Source organism: Ostrinia furnacalis, unplaced genomic scaffold, assembly GCF_004193835.3.
Source record: "Ostrinia furnacalis isolate ACB-3 unplaced genomic scaffold, ASM419383v2 OfSCF4654, whole genome shotgun sequence".
NCBI classification, from domain to species: Eukaryota; Metazoa; Arthropoda; class Insecta; order Lepidoptera; family Crambidae; genus Ostrinia; species Ostrinia furnacalis.
Genome location: NW_021134893.1, coordinates 364,661 through 379,593, shown reverse-complemented (window position 1 = coordinate 379,593; position 14,933 = coordinate 364,661). Strand labels below are relative to the sequence as shown.

The following is a 14,933-nucleotide window of genomic DNA, read 5'->3' as shown; positions in this document are numbered from 1 at the left end:
TGGAAGATGTAGCGTGGGCAGGCCTCCTAATAGGTGGACTGACGATCTGGTAAAGGTCTCGGGAAGAGCCTGGATGCGGGCAGCACAGGACCGTTTATTATGGAAAACCTTGGGGGAGGCCTTTGTCCAGCAGTTGTCGTCATTTGACTGAAACGAACGAACAAACGAACGAAGTCAGAATATAAAGATCTTTAGAGTCAGAAAGTCTTCACTAATATTGTTTGTTTGTATTGAGTAGGCTTTGAAACTACTGGACCGATTTGAGAAATTCTTTGACTATTATTATCGCCAGGCAGCTCGAAGTGCGCTGGGTCAGTTAATTGTTAGGAAAAATAATTTTAGAAAATAATTTAAAGCGCAAGAGTCTCAGTTGAAGTTCGTTTCAGCCAAATGACGTCCACTGCTGTACAAAGGCCTCCCCCCAAGGTTTCAGTTGAAGTTAGCAGCTTTTTTGTTTTGGACTGTATTGAATTTTGTACCTACCTTAATTTTCCATCGGAAAAATGGGATTGATGTAGACCTAGAAAACCTATATCGGGTGTCAGACTCCATAGTCTCCGTACTCCGTGGTCATTTCAGTAAAATACAGTTTTCATGTCCAAATTATATTGTTAGGAATCTTGTTATAAAATGTTCTTCATTTACAAATTGCCATGGGTAAACTCAAAACTGGTTCACCTAAATCTTAAGCTTCCTCTGGTAGGGGAACTAACATGGCTAAGGTACCTAATAACAATTCATCTTCTTTTGTTACAGTTCCAAATAAATCCAATCGTTTATACACTCCTCAACTGAACCACATCAGCATGAAGATGCCTTCGAGCCCTCTGATGATCACCAGGCCGTCTGCTGACAACTTCTGTAACAGCTCCAGCATCGACGAGGCCTGCGAAGAAGGGTACTGCGAATGCTCGCACGTTCTCTCCGTCAAACTGAACTCGGTCGTCGAAGTCATCATCTTGGACGAAGGAGTCACTTTTGACGCAAACCACCCTTTTCATTTACACGGCCACAGTTTCAGAGTTGTAGGAATGAGACGGCTAGCTAATGAAACAACTATTGATGAAGTCAAAGAGTTCGACGAAGCTGGTCTTCTCAAAAGGAATCTGAAGAATGCACCGATCAAAGACACCGTTACAGTTCCTGATGGTGGCTATACTGTCATTAGGTTCAAAGCAGACAACCCAGGATATTGGCTTTTCCATTGCCATATCGAATTTCATGTTGAAGTGGGCATGGCTCTGGTCTTCAAAGTGGGTGAGCATAAAGACATGGCCCCTGTTCCTAGGAACTTCCCTACTTGTGGCAGTTACATGCCTGATAACATGTTAGAACATGCCACTACAGAGAAGCCTAACAATGACGTCATTTCTATCAGCCATTGGTGGCCTGTGGTTGTTATTAACAATACGACGTCTGCTGCTAGTGCAATAAGTTATCCATCTGGATTATTATCAGTATGTTGTATTTGGCTATTGAATTTTTTCCTCGGTAGGTAATATTAAGTAACTTTTAGATTTGTGACTCAAATTTTAGTTGATCTTTTTGTGTCTACGAGAAGATTTTCAATACAGATATTATACGAGATTGTACTTACATTACAGTATCATAAGATTCATTTGATTAATGCATTTGCCTTTCAGTGTTATTTATTGGACAGTACTTACTTTATTTATTTATGTTTATTATTACCACAATGCGGAGTCTACTCAATAGTGCACATAGTTTTGTATTATAATAATATTAATTGTCAATAATTGAAATTATTATCTGTGATTCGATTGCGTATTGCTTGCCAAAAATGTATAACGTTTCTATAGGAATGTTTTCATGTATTATTATGAAAATGTCGCTGATGATATGTGATATTACTTAGTTAAGCTAGCTGTAACTTTAATTGTTAAGTAGTGTAGTTATTTTATATGCAATAAGTACATTCATAGTTGCAAAAATTTAGTGTTTTTCATTTACCTTAAAATCTGCAATTTTTCTGACCTTGAAGGTGTAAAAATGTTCATTGTAACTTAGTAAAGGTATGGATTTAAATCTCAGATCATAGAAGGGAAATTTAAATACATTAGTAAAATAATTTCTGAGGCAAAAAATTCCCAACGATTTATCATTCACAAAAAATATTTTTGAACCATCAAGTTAATTCAGTGTACAGAATCATCATATTTTTACTTCGTCAATCCTTAAATTGCACTTATTACGTTTTCCCACGAGATTTCAGGCATAAAGTCGTTCATTTGAAGCGAGCAAGCTTTAAAAAACGTAAAATAGAGATGAAGGGAATTTAAAAAGGTCGTAAACAACATCTGATGAAACTTTTATATTTTAATATTATGTAAATACATTGCGTGACCTTGTAGAATATTTTGCAAGCCTTGTTTATGGGGGAAATGAGATTTTACTGGAATGAGGGTGAAGTTATTCACCTACGAATAACATTGTACCTTGATTACTTTGTTCGGGACTTGAACAAAGAAACGATTACATTTTTGTTGGTTTTACAGAACTCTGTTGGAACTTGCTGGGTGATTTTGTTATAAATTGTTTAGGGAATGTACGCTACGGTTTAGGGATATTTACCTGAATTTGAAGCATATAAATTGGGTATTTGACATTTGTATCAATAACAATTAATTAAATGAAGAATATTGGCGACTTCGAAATAAAAAATCGGCTTGTGTTGCTACAAAATCAATTAGAGAATCACATTAACATACTCAAATTTAATTTCTTTATTGCTTGTGTTCTATTTACATCTAAACAAATTGAACCTAAATTAATAACCCATTACTACGTAGGTTATTGCAATGTTAGTGGAGAGCAAAACTTTTTGACAGACATAAAAAGTAGGTACGTCAGTTGGTCATAGGTTTTTGGCGATATGGATCACACAGTGTTATTTTCAGGCTATGTTTTGTTTTGGATGCAGACTTTCATCAGCTTGATTGCCCTGTCCAATCAAGCCGTATCTCGTATCTATGGCGAATCAAAATTTTATGGTGCGTTTGTTGCAATAAAAAGCGAAAAACCAAAAATTTTGAGCAGCCTGTATACGAAAAAATTATGTTCTACGATTGGTATCTCTGAGGTCATCAAATGATTGGTCTGATTAAGCTGTCAGACTCCTACAGTGTCCTAAAGCCTACACCAGCCTCCCATGCAAAGTAATATTAGTGACAGAAGTGGCTACGTCAAAAAAACCGCAGCTAATTAAAACTGTCACGAACTGTCACTGTAACTACTAGAGGTTGTAGGTGGTGTGATCTTCATTTTATGATGAAGAAGATTTCTCGGCTCATACTATAATACAAGATTACATATACGTGCCTTTATTTTTATAAGTACAGGGTGGCCCAGAAGAAAATTCACTTTTAAAAATTCAAGAAAACGAAAACTGTACATTTTTGTAAAACTTTAACAATTGCAATTCAAAAGAAATTTAATGCAATTTATTTTTTTTACCTTTATTAAATTACATCGCCCGGGAGATTTCCTTGACGCTTACAACATTCGATCAACATATCTCAAAATCTTGAAATGCGTTCGTTAGAATTACCTCGAAACCTATTTTAAATTTTTTGCCAAATGCTCAGCTTCAGTTGCTGCATGGTTGTTGGATTATAAAAGTATACTCTATTCTTAAGGTAACACCATAAAAAAGAATTTTCTGGAGTGAGATTAGGGCTTTCCTTTAAATTGCAATAGTTAAAGTTCTACAAAAATGTACGGTTTTAGTTTCCTTGAATTTTCAAAAGTGAATTTTCTTCTGGGCCTCCCTGTACTAGCGGCCGCCCGCGACTTCGTACGTGTGGATCCCGCTTTATCCCCTTAGAGGCAGAGTTTTGCAAAATCCCGTCTTATAGTGAGCACCTACGTTCTAAAAGGAACCCCCATGCAAAATTGAGACTCCTAGCACTTGTAGTTTCCGACATTTCGTGATGAGTGAGTGAGTCAGTCAGTGACCTTTCGCTTTCATAGATATACACCCGTATTCACAAACGATGCTTGCTTAGTGAAGCAGCAAATCGAAGGCACAGCGTTGAATAGAGCTCTGTGATTGGTTCGTGTGTCACTCTGTGCGTCCACGCGCAATGTGAGACCATAGAAATATTTATGAATACGGGCGTTAGATACAGTCCTATAGAATAAACAAAAAATCTCCCCCAAACACACAGATAAACATTGATATCTCCAGGGAACTTCACCAATTAAGATAGCGAGAGGCGAGGGCCTAAATCAGGGGCAAAAGAAAGGTTGAAGTAATAAATATAGTTGAAAGATGGGTGGGGCTTTTAGGGTAAATGGGAGAAAAATAGGCAATGCTGCCACTTATCTTAGATCTTTGCTTGCGTATATTACGGCCCTTGGGCGACTGTCACACCGAAATTGAATTGGCGGTCAAGCAGTTTACACCAAAATTTTATGGTCATGCTAATCTTCGTAACAATAGGAGGTGGAAAAATTTATTGAAAAGTATTGAAGGGCCGTAGAAATATTATATTACAAGAAAAAATTTGAAGTGATGACATGGAAAAACTTCATGTTGAACATTTGAAAACTGTGCAGTGTGAATTAGGTATAGCACAAACAGCCGAGCAATTTCCTTATCATTCTGGTTTGACGTATAAAGTTCACTGTGGACCCCCTTAATTATCCCAGACCTGGCCATAAACAAAAGAAGAAGATGTGAAGAGTCATATCACCCCCAAAAGATACTGTACTATCTAATGGATGCAGGAATTGGAGGCGAACTGTAAGGAAACTAGTGGCGATCCCAATAGATCGGTACCGGTCGTACTGGGACCAGAATAGCCGCTCAACACAAAAAAAAACCATCCTTCAACCGTGTTTTGGCCACACCCTGGCCCCTACTACCATGGTAACTAAGGTTATTTAATGATCAACTAAACCTGCATGATAGAACTTTCTATACAAACTAACGCCCGTATTCACAAACGATGCTTGCTTGTGAAGCAACAAATGGAACGCACAGCGTTGAATAGAGCTCTGTGTCACCCTGTGCGTCACCGCGCTCTGTGAGACCTCATAGTAATGTTTGTGAATACGGGCGTCAGTTTAAAAAAAGTTCACAGTAAAATTTTTCAAGAAAAATGAAAGCGATTACGCGTCGGTGTGACAGGCAGCCGTTTCGTCGCACGTTCCCTCCAGGATTGGTAAGTATTCCCTTTGATGGAATTGGGACATATTGATTTTAGACTTTGCACTCGCAGTGTTAAAAGGAAATCACGGCCTAAATTGAGGGGCATGAATAAAGCCCCGAACATTTAGGTACACGTTTGTGTATAGATAGGTGGGTGTTTTATTTTAGGTCGCGTGTTTGATGAATAAAACTTTTACACCCCTTCTCCTTTTCCTTGGATGTCTGATAAGAGGAGGCTACTAAATGACTCGATGATGATGATGATGATTTATTTATTTATTTAAACTTTTGCAAATAATACTGATGTACGGCGGACTTAATGCCGGGTGGCATTCCCTGCCAGTCAACCACAGGTCTAGCAGAGAAACTAAGGTTGATGATGATGATAATTATGTTGTATGATGTAAAATAATGAAAAATGTAGATAACAAGGCTCAAGGCGAATTTATATTTATCGGACATGTTGTGTCAAGCAAGACGCATCAACGGAATCCTTTTCATAGTCATATCGAACGAAACTAACAACCGGGCCTATTCTAATAAGAGCGTAAGGTCACTGATTGACTGACTCACTCATCACTAAATCTCAGAAACGGGGGTTCATTTTAGAACGTAGGTGCTCACTAAGACGGGATTTTGTAAAATTCATCCCCTAAGGAGGTAAAACGGGGTCCACGCGTACGAAGTCGCGGTACTTATTATAAGTAATATTTGCATCGTTCGTTCGTTCGTTTCAGCCAAATGACGTCCACTGCTGGGCCTCCTCCAAGGTTTTCCACAATGCACGGTCCTGCGCTGCCCGCATCCAGGCTCTTCCCGCGACCTTTACCAGATCGTCGGTCCACCTAGTAGGGTAATATTTGCATGTAGTGTAATAATATTTTGTTCACTCTGTAATATCCTTGTAAATGAGAAGCGCCTGTACAAATCAAACAACTTAATATGTATTTTGCAAAATTATGTATTAGGGCAAAGCTAGGAAATTAAAAAGCCTACTTTACCGTAATCATCCTTAGCTCCTTTGAAAGTTTTATTAACAATGGTAATATTAAAATCCGGACTTCTAATATTAAAAATCCCCTTCGCACTGACTTAGTTCTTAGAATAATCATCCGTACAATATTAAACGTTTTTGTTTGAGGAAAAGTTAATAAGGAAAATGCGTTTCAATTATATACTCCAGTTTTCAGTTTATTTTTATTTTCTTGCGATAATATTGAAGGATAAATTAAGATTCTAATGTCATATAATTTATTGTTTGTTTTTATTAGGTACTTGACTTTTCCAGGAAATTTAAATACGAAAGAAGAATAATCTATCTATACTTATAATAAATCTGTAGTGAAGTTGACTTCACTTGAGACGTACAGACTTGAGTCTGTACATGAAATATATTTCCAAAATAACTATCAGGGTATGATTAGTGATCGATACTGATGCCAAAAATGCAATCAGTAAAATTTTTGTCTGTCTGTCTGTCTGTCTGTCTGTCTGTCTGTCCGTCTGTATGTTCCTTATTGAAACAAAAACTACTCGACGGATTTTAACGAAACTTGGTACAATTATTTTTCATACTCCTGGGCAGGTTATAGTATACTTAGGAATTCCCACGGGAACAGGAATTAGTGGGAAAATACTTTTGTATGAAAAATCTAAACCGCTTAAGTTAGACGCTTGAAATTTGGCATGTAGGTACCTTAGTAAACTTGAAGCTTAGTTACAACAGGATATTGCAATATTCCCACGGGAACGGGAGTTAGCGGGAAAAAACATTTGTATGAAAAAATCTAAACCGCGTAAAATAGATGAAGGGGGTAAAACGGGATCCACGCGTACGAAGTCGCGGGCAGCCGCTAGTAATAGATAAAATCAAAAAATCAAAATCAAAATTTTCTTTATTTGTTTAGACTAATTAAATTAGTACTTGCAAATCGTCAAAATTAAATGCTCTTATGATATAGCGCTAAACTCAGTCAGTGCCTCAGGTATGGGAGCGGCACGCTATTGCTATGAAGAGGTGGAAAATTATTTCTTTTTGGTCAAAGTTGCTAAAGTAACGCAAATGCGATACCTACCTGCTATAGATATTCGTATTCGTTTCAACCAAATGACGTCCACTGCTGGACAAAGGCCTCCCCCAAGGCTTTCCACAACGGTCCTGCGCTGCCCGCATCCAGGACCTTCCCGCTATAGATAGATATTTTTATCTTTGACTAGCTGTGTCCCGCAGTGTTACCCGCGGTAAAACGTAGCCTATATGTTAATCCAGGGTGTCAGCTAACTCCATACCAAATTTTATTAAAATCCCTCCAGCCGTTTGGACGTGAAGAAGTAACAAACATACACACTGACAAACTTTCGCCTTTATATTATTAGTGTGATTTATTCAAAGTTAACTGCCACAAGCAATAACATTACGAAATCAATTGACCAGAAAATGTAACATCTCAAAACTCATTCAAGCACTACCATTCTCCCAAAAAAAGGGAGATATATCCTCGTTTCCCCACGATTACCCCGATTCAGGGGTAAGTTATAATGTGGTAACAAAAGATGACCTCCCAGGCTTTACAATAGGACAATAGAGTACAGACACTCATTGTGCCATGAGTCGTGGCCAGAATAAACTCAAAAGTAATCTTAATAATATATTAAAGTACGGCAATATGTCTGTCCAAACTTCACAAAAAAGTAACCTAGCTATAAATAGTTTTCATTGCAAATCATAAGACGTTATTGAGAAAGTATGCAGAAACGGACGTTTATTCATCATCATTTAAGCCATCATAGGACGTCCACTGCTGAACATAAGCCACCCGCAATGACTTCCACATCGCACGGTTGGTAGCGGCCTGCATCCAGCGCCTTCCTGCTACCTTTATCAGGTCGTCGGTCCACCTTGTGGGTGGACGTCCCATGCTGGGTACGTTATGATTTTTTTAGTCAATTTATATCACTTACAGCTGGCTTAACTTACCAAAAATTATATACACCTAAAGTTGAACCAGTATGTTACAATGGTGATGGTTTGGGAGGGCACGTTGAAGCGTGTAGAGCTTTAATAATTAGATCTGTAGTCCAATAGAGCAGTGATCAGACGTCTATGATGTCATGTACTGTTTCATACCAGTCGGGCGGGTATAATAACAGCTTAACTTTCCCTCGGGACAAACTTGACCTTCACTGGTTCGGTTTTTATTGGCGGTCAAGCTGTAGATCCTGGCTACACAGGAGTTGCAGCGGTGGGAACGAAAGGTGGGAATAGATAGTCCCGTTTTCGCGGCGCGCATCTTAGGTAAGGCTGGGATCTCAACTAACACGTTTTAAGAAAAAAAATTCTGTCTACTACCTATATTAAAATAATTCTACACGACGAAAGTCACGGTCAAAAGCTAGACTAGTAATAAATAATTTCACGGCCACTGGGCATTAGGACATAATTTCTTTGTCGGATTCTTTGCTCGTGATATAAACTTGGATTACCGTGTCGTCGAGATTTTTCTTTTATTTTCCTTTATTCTTGACGTGCGAAGGATAAGAAGTTTTTTTACTATCAGAGGGTTTTTAGTCTATTTGGTTTGAAGGTTTGCGTTCTAAACAACTAGGTACGTAAGATGTGTTACAGGTTTGACTCTCGCTAGTGACAAAATGTTAACGTACTGGGAAAGGTTAGTATGTAAATAGCTATTTATACACGGTGTTACTTTGCATTCTTGCCATATTTTTTATCTAGGTACATGCGAACGTTTTTGAGAGTTTTAATTTACTGTGGATTCCCGTAATGTGGAAAAAACTGGAAATGTTAATAAACCCAGCCCATAAACTATTGTTTCATTCCTTTTCAAATGCCTCAAATGCATTTGTATTTCAATATAGTGTTATTGAATACATTTCTCAAATGCGAGACATTCTGGGAACAGTCATGGCAAATATTTCAATATTGAACGCATCGGGATCTATCCTATTTGATTTTAAACATTTCCAGATCTTCGGTTATGCAAGGAATTTAATAATATTTACTGTACAATAATTTCACAAACAGTTGGCAGCTGCGATACAAGCATTCGCTTAGAACAGAAGCCGCGAAACATGTTATTTGTTTATTGTAGATTCATCATCATCATCATCATCTCAGCCATAGGACGTCCACTGCTGAACATAGGCCTCCCCCAATGCTTTCCATGTTGCCCGGTTGGTAGCGGCCTGCGTCCAGCGCCTTCCTGCTACCTTTAGATGTTTAATTCTTCTGAACTAGGATTTGTGGTTCCTATTAAATTATTACCCTACGGCAATATTTGATTAAAACTCCTGCATATTAATTGTGTAATTAAACTCCGAACACATTTTTCCCAGCATAAGTAGGTACTTCATAATATTGCATAATAGCTGTCCCGGCGAATTTCGTGCCGGCATATTTTTCTTTTATAAGAAATGTGTGATTTTTCACCGTTTAAACCTTCCCTGAACTTTCACAAATATTTCAAGACAAAAATTAGCCAAACCGGACCGTTCTCGAGTTTTAGCAAGACTAACGAACAGCAATTCATTTTTACATAAAAGACGAAGACAATTCATTTTTATTTATAAGATTAGGTACAATCTTTGGGTACAATGGAATAAAACTTCCGCTCTACGAATATAAAATCAACAAGAACAATAATGAACACGCAAAGGATAGTAACAAAATTATTAGCTTACATTTCATATTCAACTAATAATAACCTACACCTTGTTAAATAAACACACCGTTATAGTTTACCAGGTCTCTAGAGAGATACACAGCCCAGTTTAAAGTTATCATACATATTTTAGCTATACGAGGGTTAAATCATCAGGGAGAGCTTATTTATGTTAATACATTTCGTCTAAATTAGGTTAGCAGTGTTAATATAGTAGGACCAAAATAGTAGGCCAGTCAATAAAGAGTTATAGAACGGGACTATTCCCACCTCTCTTACCCACCGCTGCAACTCCTGTATAGCCAGGATCTACAGCTTGACCGCCAATAAAATCCCAACCAGTGAAGGTCAAGTTTGTCCCCGAGGAAAGTTAAACTGTCATTGGACCCGCAACGAAATTAACCAGATAAGCTTAACAGGAAAGCGCTGGATGCTAGCTGCTACCAACTGGACAATCTGGAAATCATTGGGGGAAGTCTAATGACCAGCAGAATACGTCATATGAGAAGATTCGTAAACGAACTAAAGTCGCTGACATAGTCCGACGGATTAGCAAGCTGAAGTGGCAATAGGCAGGGCACATAGTACGCAGAACTGCCAGTCAATGGGGCAGCAAGGTTCTGGAATGGAGGCCGCGTTCCGGAACACGCTGCGTGGGACGTCCACCCACAAGGTGGACCGACGACATCATAAAGGTAGCAGGGAAGCGCTGGACGCAGGCCGCTACCAATCGATCAACATGGAAAGCATTGGGGGAGGCCTATGTTCAGCAGTGGACGTCCTATGGCTGAAATGATGATGATGAGACGTCATGTGTCTAAAGATAATGATGACAAAACATCTTTCTGCATACAACTCTACTGTGTAGCGGTCAGGCTGAAGAATTGCCATGTCATGCCTGTAATATCACCCTAGTCATGGGAAGGGTACAGGAATGGGACCAGATGAGAGTGGCTGAATTCGTAATTCGAAAGAATTACGAATAAAACAGCGTAGTCATTGTTTTAGTAATGGACAGTCTTAGGATGAAGCAAGCTAAAATGGCAATATCTGTCACATAAGCTCGTATTCACAAACAATGCTTGCTTAAGTGAAGCAGCAAATCGAACGCACAGCGTTGAATAGAGCTCTGTAATATTGTTCGTGTGTAACCCTGTGCGTTCACGCGCGCTGTGAGACCTCATAGTAATGTTCATGAATACGGGCGATAAAGTGATGAAAGATGGAGTAAACGACGACTATGTTTCGGGACGTATCCCAGTACGTATAGTACAGGACGCCGTGCTCGGTGAACCGACGACCTAGCGAAGATATTATGCTGTCAGTAAAAAGCAAAATGGTGAAAACAATGTAAAGTGACTAGAGTAAGAAAATTTCTTTTCTAATAAGTATCATCCCGGGTTTAACTTTTTGGTAATGTGAGTTCAGTAGTTACAACCCACAGAGAAGAAGGTAATAAATAATAAATTAATTAGTCTTTGGACATTTTCACACAGCACCTGCCAGCCCCAAAGTAAGCAACTTATATGCTTGTGTTATGGGTGCTAGCTCAACGGATATACTACTTTAATACTTTACTACAATACATATTATAACATATTTTTTAAATACAATACATATTATACATAGTAACACCCGACCCGTAAAATTCATAAATTTTAATTTCTGCTTGGCCGGGAATCGAACCCGGGACCTCTCGGCATAGTAGTCCATTCTGAACCACTACACCAAACGGCCGACCAGTAAGTAACTAAAAAGCCACTAAGGCACATAAATAATTGGGAACTGTGTAAAAAATCCATGCAGGTTTAGCAATATTACCTACAGATACCTTGAGTTTAAAAGTTCAAGTCCTAAGGGTTCGGACAAACCAACGCGATCACAGCGCGATCAGCCGGCGTGCAGCGATGGCGACCAGACCTAAATGCATTGATCGCCATCGCTGCACGCCGGTTGATCGCGCTGTGATCGCGTTGGTTTGTCCGAACCTTAAGAGTTACATTATTATAATATTCTGTTTAACAATTAACTTTGATCCAAAACATCTCATTTCATAGTCGCCGCTTACCGCTTACTTCTTAACCCTCCAGTCCGAAGTCTCGAACTCCATACATTAATCTCCGTTGAACTCAGATTTTGCTAAAGTTAGGGGCAAATTTCGGTGCAAAATCGGAAACAATTTGCGAATAACAACAAACCTCATAATTTTAACCCCTCACCTTTAGGTCTTTTGTACCCGACTCGGTAAATTTGACTCGTTTATACAATTTTGTATTTATGGAGCGACCGATTGACTTGTAATTGCTCGCCAAAATTGAATTCTGGAATTTATTGGCTGGAACAATGTTTTGCACCTGGTATAATGGGTTAAGGGCCTTTTCTTTTCATTGTGACTTGAGACTCAAAGGTTTTTACAACATATTGGCCAATTCTTTCATTATAATTTTAATCAATTCAAGTACCTATAGAAGTACTGTTGTATTCGGTTATGTTTTTATTCTTCGGTAGCTTAACAGAACTATTTCTAATTTTATTAATAATTTACTCTACGATCGGCAGTGGAAGTGTAACATGTGCAGGAGTATGTAATGTTAGATCGTAGATTAGAAACCACTAGAATTTTATTCTAACACATTATTGTATTACGACTTTCAGAAAAACTTCAAGACTAGTTATTGATCGAAATGAAAGAAAGAGAATTACAGTAGGTATAAAAATACAAATATTTTTCCTCGTCCAAATACAATATTTCCCTCATCGACTTCCGTAATGAATGTTTTTATTATCTCAATCAACAGACCAATATTTCCTTTCAAATCAACATTTTCCCCTTTCCCCTAGCGGATCTCCCAATTTGGTATAACAAAACCCGACACCCTGTATTTACGATGCTTAGTAAGGCTGAAGCCACACTGTGTCAATGAACCTTGAAGCGTATCTGGAGCTCGTATTAAATAAATAAATTTCTGTTAGCTAAAATAATGTTTTGTATGCATCAATATGCATACAAAACATGCAAGCATGCATGCATGCATGCACCATGCATGCAAATATGCATGGTTTAGAATTTAAATTAAGTTGTGTATGCTTATTATTTACTGAAACGTTTATTCTATTTGTATAGAGAACAATAATGTCTGGACAAACCTCAAGAGGATAATAAATGGTCATATTATTCGTATGTACACACGGCCACAGTGTTAATTTATTATACACTAGCTTTCCGCCCGCGGCTTCGCCCGCGTGGATTTTTGTCTGTCACAGAAAAACTTTATCGCGCGCGTCCCTGTTTCAAAAACCGGGATAAAAACTATCCTATGTTCTTTCCCGGGACTCAAACTATCTCTATGCCAAATTTCATCAAAATCGGTTGCGAGGTTTAAGCGGGAAAGCGTAACAGACAGACAGACAGACAGACAGAGTTACTTTCGCATTTATAATATTAGTTGGGATTTCCGTTTTTGCTCTCGCTCTCATCAAATGGTGATTCTTTGCGATAGAACGAGACAACATGACCGGCAATGGACAGATAACACTGTTGCCGATAGTACACAATCAGTCAATTAATGTACTTTTTTTGACTTACATAAACTCAACTGACATTTTGTTGAGTTCTAAGCAGCTTATAGACTTTTACAGGCCATCTAAGTGGACCCACAAGGTGTACCGATGACCTTTTAAAGGTTGAAAGTTTAGGTTGCTTCCAACCGGTCGATCTAGAAATTATTCAAGGAGACCTATTTTCAGCAGTGAATGTCCTGTTGCTGAAAATTGGAGCTAAATTCAATAAAATTTGTTCTGTTACTTACTCTATTCATCTAGTGAGATCTGCCACAGTGTGGTCTGCACCTTATAGTTTTGACCGGCATGCCAATCTGATCCTTAATGAGCCCTTTATTCTTAAAGGGTTAGTGAGAATGTTATTTAAGATGTTATTAGTAGAAGCAGAAGTATTTTTGAACTTGGCGTGTAATTGTTGGAACTGTATTTAGGAAAATACATTTCCAGAAATTATGTTTTATTTGACGAATACAAAACCTAATTTCACTGAAAGATGAGATCTTTTTGTTGTTTGAAAGATAAATCTACTTTGGTAAATCAAATCTGTAGATACAAATATCATTATGTCTAAACGTGAAAGTTTGTTAAGTATGGATGGATAGATGTTTGTTACTTGCCCCTTCACACAAAAACTACTAGATAGATTTTGATGAGGTTTGACAATGCTACAGCTTGTTCTCACATCATTACATCAGAGTAACACAAAAGCCGTCCACCCACAACGTGGACCGACGACATCATAAAGGTAGCAGGGAAGCGCTGGACGCAGGCCGGTACCAACCGATCAACATGAAAAGCATTGGAGGAGGCCTATGTTCAGCATTGGACGTCCTATGGCTGAAATGATGATGATGATGATAATGAACACAAAAGCGGACTAGACAATATTAAAGTACTGTGGATGTAAATTAGTGCGATAGGGGCTATTTGTATGTAAGATTTAGAATTTCATTACCGAACGAAAGAATGACAATAATATTTAAATATTACTGTCCGCTGAAAGCTATTGGAAACCACGCAATTGAACCCGAAATTAGCTAGTTTATTAAGAATGCTTAGGCTGTGTTGCACCATCTTACTTTAACTTTGACAAACGTAAAAAATCTGTCGAACTCCATACAAAAAACAATTATCGTTATCGTTTATCGTTAAAGTTACGGTCAAAGTTAGGTGGTGCAACTCAGCCTTAGAAAAACAATTGACTATCAAAAATAGAAAATTACCATACCAAATTAACGAGCTTCTTTCATTGGTTTTATAGGCTGAAAACCTAAGTTTCTATAGTTTTATCTTCACTGGTAGTTACTAAAACAACAGCGTTTCAACATGGCAACATCCCCAGTGCCTCGGCTGGAGCGTCTGATGAATAAGTAAAAGATACATTAGCGGAGTCCGAATTTTTTTGGAAGAGACCTCCTTAGGGATTGGTATCCTCGTATTTGGTAAAAAAACATCCTATTCGTTGATGGCACAAAAAGGTGATCTTTTGTATTAGGGAAAGCTTGTAAACAAAGCTTGAA

General features: G+C 38.2%; 1 protein-coding gene across 1 annotated transcript in view; it reads left to right on the top strand.

Moving 5' to 3' along the window:
- Window positions 1-1,952, top strand: part of LOC114359737 (laccase-1) — a 47,627-nt gene extending 45,675 nt beyond the window's left edge. Inside the window, exon 10 of the mRNA XM_028314224.1 lies at window positions 757-1,952. Coding sequence (XP_028170025.1) covers window positions 757-1,499 — 743 coding nt within the window. The 3' untranslated portion in view covers window positions 1,500-1,952. The remainder of the gene's footprint in view (window positions 1-756) is intronic.
- Window positions 1,953-14,933: the final 12,981 nt, after the last annotated feature.